Genomic DNA, 17,787 nt, shown 5'->3' with positions numbered 1-17,787 from the left:
ACACTTGGGGCAATCTTCAGGAGTGCAGAAAAATCTGAAAATCTGAAAAAATATATGGGGGATACTTAAATCCGAAAAAAGTAAAATAGTGTTCCCTGCGCATGCGCAGAGAATACACTGGGAACTGCCTCGCTGCCATTGTGGAGGGGGCGGCTTGGCAGGCCTGGCGGCTGGGAGTTGCTCAGGCCTCACCGCCGGTGCCAGAGGGGTGGGAAAAGGCTCGGAGGGCCTGGCGGCTGGGAGCTGCTCAGGCTTCATCACCGGTTTTAGGGGGGGAGGCCCAGCAGGCCCAGCAGCTGGGAGCTGCTCAGGCCTCGCTGCTGGTGCTGGGGGGGGCGGAAAAAGGTTTAGCGGGCCCAGGCCTTGCCATCGGTGCCGGGGGTGGGTGGGAGAGGGCTTACCTGCAGCTGCTTCCTCCTCTTCCATGTGGAGTTCCTCCCCCCCCCGTGAATATCATGGGTCACCGCTTCTTGTTCCTTCTAATCTTCTTCCATAATATCAACTATAACCATCATGAACTAGTTTATCTCTAAATGTGCCACAGTCTTTAGACTTAAAGAGTCTTCACTCACCGCCAGTTCCATTTGTTGTAACAGATGTACTGCTAAGATTAGATTTGTCCAGTTTAGAATTACTCGGTGTTTCACCACTTCCCACAAGATTATGAGGACTTGCTAGATCCTGCATTTCCATAGATCTATTAGAAGAAAAGAAATGCTATTACTATATACTATTTGTATTATAGAAGTGTGCGCAGATCTGAGTCATCCTTGATATGTGTATTCAAGCTGAAAATAAATAATGTATAATTTTCACAAAAATAGTATCGGAGAAAGAAGAATCGAATTTTACAGTCAGACTCATATTCTGAGTGAAACGTGTGGGAAACTGGAACCCCCAAGGAAGGGGGAAGGAGAACAGCTGGAGTATTCTATTCAAATCATACTCTCTTATAGCACAGTGGGCAATCCTAGAGCTATGTCCTAACAAACGTCTCCTGGAACATCTGAAGACATGTTTATGCACACTTCCTGGATTATACACTATAGTTTACAATGCAATGCATGCATTTCAAACGCTGCACTCAGTGATCTCCTGCAAAGCTGGAAGTGGGTGAAGTCACTGTTTGGCCTTCACTTGCATGCTGCAGGGTTTTTGCAAGCCCTGCCCCCCCCCCCAGATCTGAAGATCTCCTGGGACGGTCCTGGGAGGTCTGTGTTGGCAGATGCACAGACCAGGCTCACAAACCATGAACTGGGCCCCAGTCTGTAGAAAAATTAGTTCCATGGTCCAGTCCATGCCCATTCCTGTCTGGCTCTAATTTTTTGATGCATCTTTTGTCAGTTTGAATGGTTTTTTAAATGTGATTTTATTATGTATATTTTTATGGAGACGGGAATGTTGGCTCCTTCTCTGCTTTTTACAGAGGCATACAATATTTTGTTTTGCCCTTCCCAGTTCCTCAAATGGATGGGAAGTTCTAGGGACAATTCTCATCACATTAGTTTCCTTGAAAATAAATACTTCTGAAGACTTGTGGTGCATTTGTAATACATTCTTTTTATTAGTTTAACAAAGGAAAGTAAACCTGCACATAGGCAATATTAATTTCTGAAGCTATAGAAGTTTTTACAACTAAGAGCAGCCCCCAAACTTCTTGTCAACTAATTGCAAAAACATATTTCTCTTTCTTCTGCTGAATACAAAACCATCTCTTTCTTATCTCAGCCTAAGTAGAATCTGAATTCCTAGCTGACCTCAAATGACCATCTGACAACAATCATTTGGTGCTCAACTTCCGAAGGTGGTTAGCATATAACAATAAAGTTTCTGCCAGCAGCGCAGAATAGCCTTTTAGACAAATACTTTTCAGTGCTGGATGAGGTGGTTAATAGCGTTACTATACATTTTATTAGGAGGTATGGGATTGTCATACCTGCATTAGACCCTGTATAAAAAGTTCTCTACTGTTTCCTCAGCTGTTGAAAGGCTGAGGTCTAATTCAGATTGGGCCAGCCACATGAAGGCTAAGCAAAAAAGATGTGTGTGTGTGCTTTTGAATAGCCAGTAAGTGGGGGGAACTAAATCCCCACCCAGCCATTTGAAGAAGAAAAAAACAGGTGGTGGGTTGAGAACTTCCTCCCATCATTATATATATCCCGGGCCCAACAGAGCTGCCTCTCTCACTCCTTGGCACAGTGCTGCCCTGTAAAGTACTGCTTCTCCCATACAGCATGGGAGAAAATGATGCCAATTATAACATATGCACAAATCAAACAAATGAATACAAAAATGAAAGCTTACTTCAACAACAACAAAAAAATAAGTTGTGGGGTTGATTTTTTAATATATTGGTGTTTGTTCAATGTCATTATGCATCAGAAGACACAATGCTTGTTTTAGGAGAAACAGATGCTTTATGTACTTGAACACTTTGACAAAACAGAAAATATGAGAATGTAGTAAGAGCCAAAGGGGAGACTAAAAGCCCCACAAAATATGTAAAATATGATGATTTATTTTATCAATTTATCCTGAAAGTTAAAATCCACAACAGTATGACATACATACCTACCAAATAACAGTAAACTTACAGACAAAAGAATAAGCAATCCCAGCACTCAAATGTCAGTAAAAATAAAACTCAGAATTCATACTTTTGGCTCCCTGCCTTTTTTAGTGTTCTGAGAATGTAAAAGCATTCAGCTGAAAAACATGTCTACAGAGATTCGTAGACTGCTGTGTGCACTGTGTGCACTTTCCTAACATAACTCTACCAATATACCTTAATCATGACCTGCAACAACCTCACAATTCCGGTTCTGGGCCTCTTCTGAACAGCAGACAAGAAACCCCTAAGGACTAAGTTGAGACCACCATACTCATTTTCACTTATAACCAAATCCAGATTTGAACTTTGAAAGCCTAAGGTGGAGAGCTGATTGTAGAAAGGCAAATCCATTTTACGCTTAAAAGGGTGGGTAAAGTTACTTTACTTTGGGAATTGCCCTTCTATTTGGTCACTTCCAAAGAAATTTGACAGTAATACTGACTCCAAACATACTGAAATATAACAGATTGTAAAACATAATTCACTACAGCAAGCAGAATTTCGGGTGCACACTTGGATGTATGGAAGCCTCCTGGGTTCTTTGTATGGAGTACCACAACACAGAGAAATTATGAGACTCATAAAGAATCTTATCTATTAGAGAAAGAATGTGTGAGTCAAAGAACCAGTGAAGTTTTTTGGAAAGAAACAAATCTTGCAGAATGACCAGGCTGTTCAGACAGCCCATCTGCAGTGCAACCACATAAAAGGCCCATGGGCAAACACAAACGCATTAGCAGAAGTGCTTGAGGAATCTGCCAAGGAGCCAGATGCTGGTGCTTGCAGAATTTCTTCCATAGTTGTCATCTGGATCTTCCAACTGCCATCCAAAATGTGGACAATGAAAAATGGTGACCTAATAATACAGGATGCACCATGTACTGCTTTAATCTGAATAATCATCTGGACCCATGAACATGATTTTTTAAAACAATGATGTGAAAATAGTCAAGGCAAAGATGATGTATGTATTTCTGAAATCTTTCTTTAGGCTATAAAAATAATTAAAGCAGGATTTTCATTTGTCTCCTGTTGCCTGCTACACTGAAGGAGGCAAACAGACCCCCTACTTCCGCCACTGCTACTTTTCATGGCCACCTCCCTTCCAGTTGCTGACTTCTGTGGTCCCTCAACATAGGCTCCAGCCCTTTTGCCACCCTCCACCCAGCTCCGACTCAGCTATTGCCAGTCAGAGTAATACACGATGAAGGGAAGAGGAAAGTTTTACCGTCTGGTGGAGGAAAAAGGTTTTACAACTCTTCTTATGTTACATCCAGTGTAGACTGCTGCTCTGCTATCATTCTTCACCCTGATTGATCTCAATAGCAGTCCTCAGAGGAGACAGTCAAAATCATGATGTGATCTCACAGGGTTCTGATCTGGCACATTCATCAGAGGATAGTATCCAAGGATGAGGCAGTATGACCTAAAAGCATCCCTAAACTATAGGCCTGACAAAGTGGCATTCCCCATGGGCTCCATGGTGCCCACCAGTACTTCCCCTGGCACCTACTAAACTTTTCAGAAACTGGGTGCAGGCATTGTAAGGCAGGACTTGTTACTGGCTGCCCTCATTCAAATGAAAGGATTTCCGTGACTAGAACAGTGACTGCAGCCACCGGAGGATCAGGACTAGTGAGCATCTGGGCTTTCCTTCCTCAGTGAATGGTTCCATTCCCCCTTCAGTCTTTCCTTCTTTTTATTCCCCAGTCACTTTCTCCCTACCCCTATAACAGTGATGGCGAACCTTTTAGAGACCGAGTGCCCAAACTGCGACCCAAAACCCACTTATTTATCGCAAAGTGCCAACATGGCAATTTAACCTGAATACTGAGGTTTTACTTTAGAAAAAACAACTCATACATTAACTTAAGATGATCCAAACAAAGTAAGGAAAGCAATCCCAAATGTTTTCATTTACTTAAAATTATTTGACAGAGAATGATGGTCTGGGCCTGGCTGGGGCGATGGCACGCGTGCCCACAGAGAGGGCTCTGAGTGCCACCTCTGGCACCCGTGCCATAGGTTCGCCACAACTGCCCTATAAGCTTTTCCTTGTTTCTTTTTACTCCCCTTATTATTTTCTTTGAGAAACAAACCTTTTACCTCAAGGTATACTGCTTCTTTTGCAAAGCAGAGAGGGAGCTTAATTTTAGTCCTAGTGAGCTGGGCTGTTGCATGAAGGGTGCTAAGTGTTCAGGAGCAGAAGTCCACCCACCACTCCTCCTCCTCCAGGCTTGCTGTATTCCCAGTGGCTGGACCATGCTTCCAGCCAAAGTACAGATAATACTAACCTTGATAGATCATAGATCCAGAGGAGTTAGCCATGTTAGTCTGTTGCTGCAAAATAGTAGAAAGCCCATTAGCACCTTTAAGACTAACAAACTTTATTGTAGCATAAGCATTTGAGAAACACAGTTGTCTGACGAAGAGAACTGTGTTTCCCGAAAACTTATGCTACAATAAAATTTGTTAGTCTTAAAGGTGCTACTGGGCTTTTTACTACTTGTCAGATCAGTGGCCAGACTCTGAATAAGGCAGCCTCATGTGTTCAGCATAGGTTCCATTCAGTTTTTTTTTTTAAAGCATGTTGAGAAGTAGGGTTGCCAGGTCTTTCCTGGCTTCTGGTGTGTGTGGGGGTCCCTCTTCATGCCCTGGAGTGGTAACTATAGAGTTTTTTCTCAAACACTAGAGTGTGTGTCCCCTGCAACTTGCCCTGCGCAATGATGTCACCTCCAGGTGATGTCATTGAGCTGGGCACACTGGCACGGATGGGGCTCTTTGGGGCTCAGTGGTGGCATATCGGGGCCCCCAAAAGTGGGTAACCCCCCCATTGGGGGAATGGCACCCCTACTGGGAAGTATTGCATTTAGCTCTACCTTATGTGGCAGACCTTTTGGGCTTGGCTCTGCCTCCTGTGACAGTCGTTTTGCAGTAATCTTCACCAGCCTCTCTCAAAATTCCAAAGATGCCTGCAGGCTCAAAAAGGTCCTGGACCCCTACCTTAGAGTAAAGTATATCTAGAATAGGTCACAGGCACTTAGATTTGAATAACTGCTTTGAGCTACTGTCTTCCTGTTCTGTTCCTGGTTGTTCTTTAAGAACTTGACCTCATCAGACAACAGCCCACCTCATCAAACAATGTTTTCATGTTTCACCACTACACCAGGGAGCAAGCAGGAGTATTCTGGGACAGAATTTGACTTGGACAAGGGAAAATTCCCAAGCCAGGAGTCAACAACTGAGGTATGAGGTAAATTTGATAGGTGGGCATGATTTTCTTTAAAAGGGAATGAGAGAACACTATTTGGAACAAATTAACTGAGCTATTCCCTCACTGAAAACTGAACTACTGATCAATAAGTTGATGGGACAAAATAAAATAATCAATTACACTACTATTACCTATGAAAGGGATGTACTTGTAAGCTGCTTTGAAACTCTTTACGGTAGAGAAAAGCGAGGTATAAAAACTTACTCTTCTACTACTTCCTGATGTAAAAATATGAGTATTCTCTATAATCTCATCTTGGTCAGTATAACTATAAACTACAAACAAGTCTAGAACACACAGGAAATTTGTAAGAGATATTCCTGCATATTTATCTTTGAATCACAGGATTTACATTTTGACAGGAAAGAGGGAATATTTAGCAGGTGACCAACTAACTGTGCTAATTGTAACCGGCGACACATACAGGATTAAAACTTTTAAACAGTACATGCAAAGAACCCCCTTTTTTTCTTGAAAGGCTTGAAGAACTTTGGTTCATAAATTACAGTTACCAATTTACACAGCACTCTGGGCTGTAATTCAGTTTAAAAAAAAGTACTCAATTCCCAGGACCATATAGAGCAATTTAATAGAAAATCCTTTCCCCTATACCGGTCCTTATCCTTCTCTCTGTTAAGCTAACTCCTTCAACAAATTCTTCACTTCAGCTCCCTACCGTCAGATCTCAACTGTCAGTTCTCAACTCACACAAATTCCCTTCCCTTTTGTGGGTTCTCAGAGCCCTGCTCTCATGGACTCCTATGTTGCTGGGTGGATTTTACCCCACTATTGCACTTTCTGGGCTGGCAATTTTATTAGCCCTTATTCAGCTCACTACTAACTCCAAGAATCAGTTCAGTGCATTTACAGCCCCATGTGACTCTGAAGAAAAAAGAGCAGAAGAGATTAGGGTTGCCAGCCTCCAGGTGGGGCCTGGGGATCTCCCGCTTTTACCACTGATCCCCAGCCGACAGAGATCAGCTCCCCTGGAGAAAATGGCTGCTTTGAAGGGTGGACTCTAGGGCATTGTACTATGCTGAGGCCCCTCCCCTCCCCAAACCACGCCCTCTCCTGGCTCCACCCCCAAAGTCTCCAGGTATTTTCCAACCCAGACTTGGCAACCCTAGAAGAGATATTGTCATATTGATGGAACTTCATTCCAAATCTCAGCCAACACTTTCATTTTCACGTTAAGTATTACAGGGAATAGAATAGAACTCTACAGGATTCCAAAGCACAATTGCTACAGAGCAGACTAACACCCCCCCCCCAAACACACACATTACTTTTTGGAACATGATGTCCTTATTGCCAATCTATGCAGATTAAGGATACCATGGTTAACAGATGAAAACTGCTAGAAGATCCCAGTGAAGTATGTATCAGCACAGCACTCCCTCTTTCCCAGCTAAATAGCCAGTCAGGGGGAATACTGCATCTACTGTATTAAACCCAGGCCTGAAGCCTAATTGAAATGTGGCCTCATAATAAGTACTTGTACATAGCATAGTACAACCTAAATCCAGGTGGTCAGCTGTGTTGGTCTGAAGCAGTAGAACACATTTTGAGTCCAGTGGCACCTTTAAGACTAACAAAGGTTTATTCAAGATAACAGCTTTCACGTGCATGCACACTTTTCCAAAAGCCCATACCTTGAATAAACCTTCGTTGGTCTTAAAGATGCCACTGGACTCTAAATTTATAGCACAACCTATTCAAGGATCTTTCCCAAACAAAGGAGATCTGCAACTGGATGATAGCACAATTGTTAAATCCACAGGAGAGTGGTTCATAAGCACCTCTTTTAAGGCAGCTGGAACTGCTCTGTCTCTCAAGGAGTCATTCATAACTTCCCATATCCAAGTTATTACTTCTCCCTGACTAGATATAATTATTTAGACATAAAAACATATGTAACATATTTTGAATTTTGCCAATCTTGTAATGAGCCCAGCACAATATTTGTGGTTTGACAACCCTCATTTTATCCTTACAACAGCCTTGAGAGATGGACTAATTATCCTTTCCCTAAAGCCATCTTGGGAGGCTTATAGCTCAGTGAGGTTTGAACCTTGGTCTCCTGTGCCCTCTGACCACCACATCACAGTACCACATCCTATTATCCAAGAAAGGCAAGATACAAACAAACAAAGAATACAGCAGACCTCTTAAAGGACTTCATCCGCATCCTTTGACTACGATAACTGGAACTCATTCCAAAGGGAATCTTGAGGCATTGATAATCAGTGGCTTTCAGATTAACTTCCAGGTTAATATGGGTGAATTTATCTGTAAGCATATGTCGGCAAACATGCACAACAAACTGCTGAGGGTTCAACAGAGCTGTCATTAATTCTGCTGTCACTAAGCAGAATTTTCACCACTCAAAGCAGCTCCACTAAGTCTCTCTGTTATAATGCAACTGTGGCAGAACTGTAACATTTCTTTGCTGCTGTTACCACCGCAAAGTAGGTTTGAAAATGAACTACGGCGTATCATCAGTTCTGTCAATTCTGAGTTGCCTTCTGCTGGCATTGCTCCTATCTATGCTGTTTCATCATTCCCCAGTATACCAAAGAGCTTAATCAGATCTTATTCATTGAAAGAGAATGTGTAGGAGAGATTTGTCTATTGGTTGGTTCACATCCATGTCTCTGAGATCCTAAGGGCTTTCTCTAACCTAACTTCCCACAATCTCTTATGAAAGCATTATATGAGTCATCAGAAAACTATCTGGACCCATCAACTTCTGAGGATGAACATAATCAGCAAGCTCTACCTGTGAAGAATTGGGGCCCCATAAGACTAAGCCTCACCATTATATCCATGAAAATAGGGTAACAGACGTTTCTTCACTCACAGATCACTGTCCCTGTTGGGCAGATATGTAAATTTAAAATGGGAGCTGGTATCAGATTGTACCCTTGGCCTTCTGGGAAGAAACTACAAAAAGTGCTTTAGACAAATGTGGCTACCTGCAACCCATTTATACCATGAGAATTTATCCACTAAAAAGAGGGGTTTGTCAATTGGAGGAAAAAATACCTGTGAAAAGACTATCCTTGGCCCTGGTCACATGGAGCATTTGCCCCGCTGAAGGCACAGGAGTCCCGCGGAGAATCCGGGCATGATCACATGAGAACATCTGGGAGGCGTAGCACTCCGGTAGTGACCCCGTGGCAAGTTGCCGAAGCCGCACAGTAAAAAACTAGTACACCGCATGTACTAGCAAACGCTTTGCCACGGGCCACCTATGGAAGCCTCCCGGTGTGATTGCGCCGGCGCGCGGCTTCCTCCCCCGTAGTCCTCTTTGCTGCGGGGAAGCCGCCGTCACATCTGATCACATAATAGCGCATCAGAATGCGATGACACAAATAGCCGTGCTTCCCCCCCCCCACGTTTTCCGGCACGTCTGGCCGGGGCCCTTATGGGTTTTCTCCCAAACACACTACTACACAACATGACTTTCACTGAATCTTTACCTGTGGGCCAACTGCAATTAATCTCTAGTACAAGGGTCCCCAGTGTGGTGCCTGTGGGTGGCATGGTGCCTGCTGACACCTTTCCTGGTGCCCACCAAGTGTTTCTAGGAAGTGGACAGGGCCAGGTAGGGCTTTTCCCCAAGCATGGATTCTGATTTAATACTGGAGATTTGATTGGCTGTATGGATTTTTTAAAATGTCACTTTGGTGGCGGCGGCCACCACAGCACAAGGATCTGCACTGTGTTACCTAAGTTAAGCTGTGGCAATCATTTTGTGGCTGGCTCCACCTCCTGCAGCAGTCATTTTGTGGCAGCCATTTTGTTCCTGCATCCACCATGCTGTGTCAGAATTCCAAATATGCCCACAGGCTCAAAAAGGTTGGGGACCCCTTCTCTAGTATTTTTTAGTAAATTGAGTGCCATTTTCTGTATCTGCTTTCTACCTTCTAATAAGTCTATGTGTCCTGTCTGATGCTATGCAGACATTTAATCAGATGCTGGTTTTCTGTATTTTCAATGGGATGATTTCATGTTTTGCTTCTTGTTCCTAGAAGGCCAAAGGTGCAACCCAATACGAGCACCATTTTAATTCTGAAGACCTGCTCAGCGTTTAACACAGGATCCTTACAGAAAAATTCTGGTGAACTTGAACACTTACTCAGTTTTGTGTTATTTTGTTTGGTTCTAATAAAAGATATTATGGGCCCAGTCACACGGGCAGGAAAATGCGGGGGGGGGGAGCGTGGCTGTTTGCCCCGGAGCAAAATATTGCGCGGTTGCGCGATCAGACGTCCCGTAGAGGTCCCGTCGAGGTCTTGTGGTTAGGGGGGAGGTGCCGATCATAGGACAATCCTGCGGCGCGGCAAAGAAGCGGCCTCTCTAGCAAAAGGCTCCGCAGGTTTAACCCCTTCCAGGGCTGGAGAGGAATGCAAACTGTGTCCTCCGTCTGGTCCCCTCCAGGAGGAACTTCAGCCGGGCCACCCTCCCGCCACGTCCCCCCTGCACCTGCACCTCTGCCGCCCGGTGCAGAGAGTTCCTCTCGAGCAGGCCGAGCCAGGAATGGGCCGAGCCTGGTATGGAAAAGAGGAGGGGGCTGTATTGTTTGTTTTTAAACGAAGTGTTCGCGTGTACCGTTGGGTGCTTGTGCGCATCCCGTGGAGAGTTGAAAAAAAAACCTTTTAGCCACGGGACATGGGCAGGCGCCGGATGCCACGACCTACCACCAGAAACGCGATCAGGTGCCCGCCCTTGCCCCACGGTTTCCGGAAACTAGTACCTCAGAGGTACTAGTTTTTTACCCCACATCTTCGGCAGGAAGCCTCGGGAGCTCTACGCTTCCCAGATGTGGTGCTGTGATCACGCCCGGAAAATCTGCCTATCTTCCATGTCTGTAGCATGGCTAATGCTCCGTATGACCGCAGCCTATGAGGCTTTCTTTTAGATTAGTGACTCTACAAAGCTTAACTAATGGCATGCTTGACTTAGACTTTGTTTAGTTACTAGCCAAATATACATTCCTACTAATAATGTTTATTTATTTTATTTATTTAATTTATAAAAATTTTGCCCAGGTCTTTCAGACTTGGTAGGGTAAAAGGCAAATATAAGACTTCTCTCCTAAGCAACCTGAGGCAAAAATACAACTGTATCATACAACATTTCTAAAGCAGGGCAGAACATGGGAAACAGTAAAGAAAAATGTAACTTGGTTTTAGCCCCTCCCCCTTCCCAGAAGGACAAAGTCATACTATTAGCTGTGTATTCCAAAGACAGTATTTGTGGTGTTCTCTACAACTGTAGTATTATAGCTGCAACTATTAGATGATAGCTAACTAGGGTCCCAATCACACGCAGAATTAGCCTTGCAACAGGCATGAATGCTGGGCGGATTTTAAGGGAGCAATCACACGGGAACATCTGGCAAGCGTCCCGCACCAGTCGGCAACCCGTTTCACTCCGCCAAAGAAGCAGAGTTTAAAAATACCGGGGAAAGTGCCGTATCAAACGGGTTTGCGATGGGCCGCAGACGGACTTCCCCATGTGATTGCTCCAGCGTGCTCCCATTGCGTCAGTGATCCCTCATCGAAGCACACCGGAAATACGCGGCGAAGAAAAAAACCCGATTCACCCGCCGTTGTGTCTGATCACACAGTGGCAGTCAAATTACTATGGAGCAAATTGCCTCGCTTCCCCCCCCCCGCGCGTTATCTGGCATGTGTGACAATAACAGTTCTGCAATGGGTCTCAAATCTGTATTGATAACTTCCCACAATGTTAAGAGTACAGTAATTTTATCACGTATCAAGCTCTTGATCAAAATAATTCCCTCTATGGTAAATTTCTTCCTTTTTTAAAAAAAGAAAAATATTATAAAATATAATAAACAGAATAATGCACATGTAAAAGTCTTACAGAAAGATCATAACTAATTTCACATTTTTGTTTCCCCTCTTGTTATGTGTATTCTCACAGTCTCTCAGTCAAATGCACAGCAAGTTGTCCCCAGAATCAATCTTTCACAATATATTTCCTTATGTTTGTAATTCCCTTTACACATATATGTACATATATCTTGAATGTTTCCTTCTAAAAGAGAAAGCCAAGACAGACAAAGAATTTGCTGATACACACATGTCACTCCAAGAATTCGCCTGACAAAGTTCCCACACCCAACTTAATTACTTCCCTACTGTAAAAACATATTCCATCTGCATTTATTCTAATACTTTCAAGTCCAAAACCAACACACAATAAAGCAAGCTAAATAAATGAAAGATTTTGGCCCCAACTCATAGGCCAGAAGCTATTCTGAAAGTGAATGCACCTCCAACATCCCTTTTTGCTGACATTTCATTTTAGGTACAATGTTTGCACAAGAGTTATTTTAAGAAGAATCACCTTGCCCTGGACTTTGTGCTTTCCTATAGCTGTGCTCTCTGGTACCACTACAACCAAAGGTCAATCAGTTATTTTAAAAAGTCCACAATCAAAATGCATTCATAAACCATTTAAGATTATGTTCTAAAATGTATCTACAAGATTTCAATCTTTCAGATAAATACAGAAACTAAGGAAAAATAAAATACTCCACAGATTCCCTTTAATAGACATCATTTTATCTTTCATGAGTGAAAAAGCTATACAGCTATTTTTAAAATCATCTAAATATCCTATATTGTAAAGTTAAGTACATATAGTTAATTTCAGAAAAATGCAATAAGGCAACGGGGACTTGGAAAACTTGCCTAATTTATACATAATTGTCATTATTTACCAAATTACCAGTGTGTACACATGAGGTGCATCCAAGCTATGGTTAAAAGTTCCTGTGGCCCTTTCTTACACACTCAGGGAAATGCTGGACGCCACTTTGGGGTTAGGAAGCAATTTTTCTCCAGGCCAGTTTGGCTGGAGGTCCTGGAGGTTTTTTGTCAACTTCTGGGCATGGAACAGTGGTCACTACGGGTGTAAAGGGGGAGGTATTTGTGTATTTCCTACATTGTGCAGGGGGCTGGACTAGATGACCCTGGAGGTCCCTTCCAACTCTATGATTCCATGATTCTATAAAACTGCTTCATTTCCAATTAATGGATGAGAATTCTCTTATAATATTAATCAAATTGGCTCATGGGTTAACTGTGCAAAATGATGGAACCAGTTTTGACAGTATATTTTAAAACTCAGTTTTGATGGCTGAAATTTATTCTAAGGTTCTGAGGACTGCACAAAACACACTTCAGGAAAGCATATGTAACAGGGCTACATAAGTACTTTTGAGTATTGCTATACACATTACATAGGAGTTTAAGCATGCAAGTATGGTTGTCATACTAGGATTTGGGGAAACGTCCCTTTTGCATATACATTTGGTGGCCAACTTGAGTTTGTTTCTGTGTAATGGCCCTAGTGTTGAGGTGTAGTTGGTGTAGAGCTGGATTCAAATCCCCACTACCCTGAACCTAATATATCTTGCTTACCTCAGGAGATTAAAGGACTGGGGAAGGAACAATCATGCATTATTTGTTCAATTGCAATTTACAATCCAAAAGTATATTAAAAATACAGGGTACTACAATGCCCAAAGATGAATGAAGCAACTAAGAAAGACCAATATTGCTCCATATTACAAATTTTACACAAAACAGATGTAACCTCAGAACATACTGGATGGCATATCAACAGATTATTATTTAGATCCCAAAACACACACAAAATGTCATAAAAGTATTATATGCATGAAATAAATGCTAAATTGAAAAATGCCATATTTTTCTACTGTTTTCTCTACATAAGTGACAGAAATTGTGATACTAAAAACTGATGATTATGCATATACAAAAAATAAAAAAACGCTATCAAAAGAACTCTAACCATACTATTATTTGTCCATTTATCCTTTTTCTGTTGATTTTGCCTATTAATTTCTGTCTCTTAATTAAGATCAGTAATTGCCAACTTTTATCTCCTCTGCATTTCAAAGAAATAATGTTTAGTTTGTGAAAGCAAATAATCTATCATGCTATTTTAAGTCATATTTGGCTTTAATTATGATTTTGGCAAATAGTCTCATAATATATTACTTCAGCCTTCTTATTGACACACTTATGTTTAGTTATTCTACCTGGAATTCTGTGGTTCTGAAACATCCGTATCTGTGCACGTTTTCTTCACCTGCAACAGGAAAGTGATTGCCAGTTACTTTCACATAAAGAAAAACAAACAGAAGTTTCCTCACTTACAGTTCATGCACTTACATCACACAAAGTGGATATATCCCTGCTCACCATGGTCTCCATAAAATACTTCTCACATTTTACAGTGAGGATATGCAATGCTAAACAGTGTGCTTCATTATTATCCCACGAACAGCTGCCAACTTAACTTCCCTTGCCTCCATTAGTATGTAAAATGTTCAGCTAAAATAGTTTGGGAGTCGTCTAACTTGGAACAAAGAAACCAAAGAACCTGGTTCCCCACTTAGAAACCAGAACGCCAAACTGTTCTCAGTTCTGTAAAGAAATGTTTTCCCAACTGATACTGCTTCTGTTTCCTGCTAAAGCTCACAATAATAAACACCAGATTTTGTGGCAAAAGAGCAGTGTTAGCTAAATAATTCATACATTAATTTTCATCTTCTGAATCTGGCATGCTTAACGTATTTTACAAATATGGGTTACTCAAGTTCAAATATTTTCAATACATTGTCCATCCGTATCTATAACATAATATATGTTTTGTCTTTATCTGCTTATCTATCACTTAATGAATTCACCCAAATTGAAAACTTCCATTTTCCATAGCACTTGTCTTCAGAATAATACAAGCACTATTACAGCACACGCACACACTATAGATATAGAGATATACAGAGATATATCTTTATTCCCAGAATACATTCTGTTAAAATTGGACCAACTGAGTCTCTGCTTTAAACTCCCAAACTGATTTGGCTTATATAAAAATTTCTTAAACTCAGAAAGTTGCAAACCTCCTTAGAGTGTTCAAGGGTACTGTAAGAGATCCATGATACTTTACAAAGACAGGGCAATCCTTTCTTTTCCCATCTAGAAAATGAGAAAATAGAGTAATCTGTGTTTCCTCAGAAAGGGGCCAGGGACCTCAGGGGAATGGGGAAGGAACTGAATGCTTCCGTCCCTCTTTTAAAGGGCAGGAGCTCATTGAGATGCCACCACCTGCACTTACCTATCTTCCCCATCACCACAGAGCATGAGCCTAAAAAACCTCTCATTGGTTGCTGGAAACCAGCCAATCAGTTACAAAGCCCTGGGAACTCTAATTGGTTTAAGTAGTACCAAGAAGGTAATGCAGTCATCATAGTTAACTTCTGCTTTTCACTCTAATTTCCAGTACAATTTATTTCAGCATGAAGACAGATGCCTGTACGTCCAGAGACAATAACAGCCAATGGCAATTTTGAATTGTCTACCAGAAATTCAGATTTTATGTGATGCTGGTAGTCTTCTGTTTCTATAAGCATTTCCAGGTTCCTTCCCACCACTTTCAGCTGGCCTCTATCTAGAAGTTATTAACCGATAAAGAAGTTTCTTGATGTCTCCAGTCCAGTTCAAAGTCCCTTCTAATCGAAGGTTTGCAAATGGTTAGACCTGTCAGCTTCTTTAGCACTGTGGCCCTATAGTCAGTACCACTTTGAGACCTGACCTTGTAGGCCATGTACAGACAATACATTTTTCTGAAACTTGGGCTTTAAAGGAAGTATCTCACTGAATACTTCTGAGGATATGAAAGGAGGGAAGAATCCATCATCTACATGCAACTTACTGTAACACTTTGAAAAGTGACTGTCCAGCATGTAACATGTGCTGGTGAGGAAGAAGGGAAAATACTGGCGATCTCCCCCAAAATTAAATCAAAATAATGGTCCTAAATTGGTAAAATTGAGAACTGCTGACTTATATCACACTTATGGCAAAACTGCTGAAGCTTTGACACTGCAGAAGGCAACAGAGGGAGGAGATCAAAGTAAGGAATGTATGAGCATTATCTTCTTGGTTCAGACATAAAAAGAAATCATGTTTTTTTATTAGTTGCTGGGTAAAATTGAGAACTGCTGACTTATATCACACTTATGGCAAAACTGCTGAAGCTTTGACACTGCAGAAGGCAACAGAGGGAGGAGATCAAAGTAAGGAATGTATGAGCATTATCTTCTTGGTTCAGACATAAAAAGAAATCATGTTTTTTTATTAGTTGCTGTAGATTTCCTGGGTTGTGTGGCCATGGTCTTGGCATTGTAGAACCTGACGTTTCACCAGTAGCTGTGACTGGCATCCTCAGAGGTATAACACAGAAAGACAGAGTACTTTCTGTGTCAAGGTGAGAAGAAAAATGGTACGCAGGTTTATATCTACCCCAGAAGGTGGGGTAGGGCTGAATCATTATCTTGTAGGAGTTCTCCAGGCTATGAACATGCTAATGGAGGAGCTTTCCTGAGGAGGTTCTTTTGTATATGGATTGTTTCCTGAAATTCTTAAACATAAACACAATTTCAACAGGAAAAAAGAGAGTTTAAAAATAAATAGGGCATGGTTTCCTGTCCTGAAAAACACAAAAGGCTCTACATCTGACAATAGCACTACAGATAAGATTAGAATTTCAACAGCCAATCCACATACAAAAGAACCTCCTCAGGAAACATTATATAAAGACTGCCATCCAGAGACTGGAAATTATTATTTACCTTATCCTAAATACTCAAGGGATTCAAAAGCAAATTATGCTGGATATATCATGGCACAGGTAATTAACAGAATGAACCTCTGTATCTTAAATGGATCTTATCTAAAAGATCATCCTACAGAATTTACTTACTGGTCAGGGACCAGGATGAGTGTGACAGATTATATTATTGTAACGGAAAATATGATACAATATATAGAATCATTCGAAGTCAATAACTATAATGGGAGTGATCATCTACCTTTCAGTATGCAGGTAAAAATTCCTATTATCAATCTGCATATTGAAGACTGTCATATAGAACAGATAGATAATGCAAAGGAAGTGAATAGGATCAGATGGAATCAGAGGATAGACAACATGATAGGTGAGTTACTTTCATCTGATAAGTTAGAAATAACATAGAGACTTGTCTGAGTGGTTATGAGCAGATGATTCAAGAGTTTCAAAGGGTTATTAAAGGAGTAAACGAGAAAAATAATAGGGCTCATAAAAGACATTCTGCAGATTGGTTTGATAATGACTGTAAAAAAGCAAAAAAGGATCTAAGTGTTAATTATAATAGATATATGACTAACCCACAGGATGCCATCCTCAATGAGTTGAAATATCAGAAATCACAATATAAAGCACTTCTCCGGTGCAAGAAAAAAGATCATATGGAAGCAGGATGGTTACACCTGAGACAAGCATTGCAGAATAAAAATACATCCCTGTTTTGGCGGCTTGTATCAGATGTTCCAGTCAGGTCCATGGTAACAATGAACAACTGTATATACCAGAAGAATGGGAAAGATATTTTAGGGAAATATATGCTGATAATGAGATAAGGGGAATTGATTATGGTAGTGCGATAAATCTTCCAGAATGCCCACCAGTTGAACCTACTGAGGTTAAAAACCTCATTCAAACATTAAGATCTGGGAAAGCTTCTGGTGTTGATTTAATTCCACCGGAACTAATAAAAAAGCATTCAGAATGACGGATTCCACTCCTAGCAGCCTAATTTACAGCAATTGATAGAACAGGGGAAATTCCAAAGGATTGGGGGGTTTCAATTATTTCCTATATACAAGAAAGGTAATAAGGATGTACCTGCAAATAATAGACTAATTAGCTTACGTAGTACTCTAAGCAAATTATATGCAAGGCATTTACAGTGGAAATTTAGAGACTGGCTTGAACAAGAGAAGTATATGGC

At 41.4% G+C, this 17,787-nt stretch overlaps 1 protein-coding gene across 1 annotated transcript in view; it reads right to left on the bottom strand.

Annotated features, from left to right (window-relative positions):
- Window positions 1-17,787, bottom strand: part of LOC107110185 (eyes absent homolog 4-like) — a 232,426-nt gene that overhangs the window by 108,271 nt on the left and 106,368 nt on the right. Inside the window, exons 3-4 of the mRNA XM_015410923.1 lie at window positions 13,990-14,039; window positions 573-697 (exon numbers count right to left, since the gene is read on the bottom strand). Coding sequence (XP_015266409.1) covers window positions 573-697; window positions 13,990-14,039 — 175 coding nt within the window. The remainder of the gene's footprint in view (window positions 1-572; window positions 698-13,989; window positions 14,040-17,787) is intronic.

The sequence above is a fragment of the Gekko japonicus genome, unplaced genomic scaffold, assembly GCF_001447785.1.
Source record: "Gekko japonicus isolate JY-2015 unplaced genomic scaffold, Gekko_japonicus_V1.1 scaffold192, whole genome shotgun sequence".
Taxonomy (NCBI): domain Eukaryota; kingdom Metazoa; phylum Chordata; class Lepidosauria; order Squamata; family Gekkonidae; genus Gekko; species Gekko japonicus.
The sequence above is the reverse complement of the archived record's forward strand: the minus strand, read 5'-3'. Positions and strand labels throughout refer to the sequence as shown.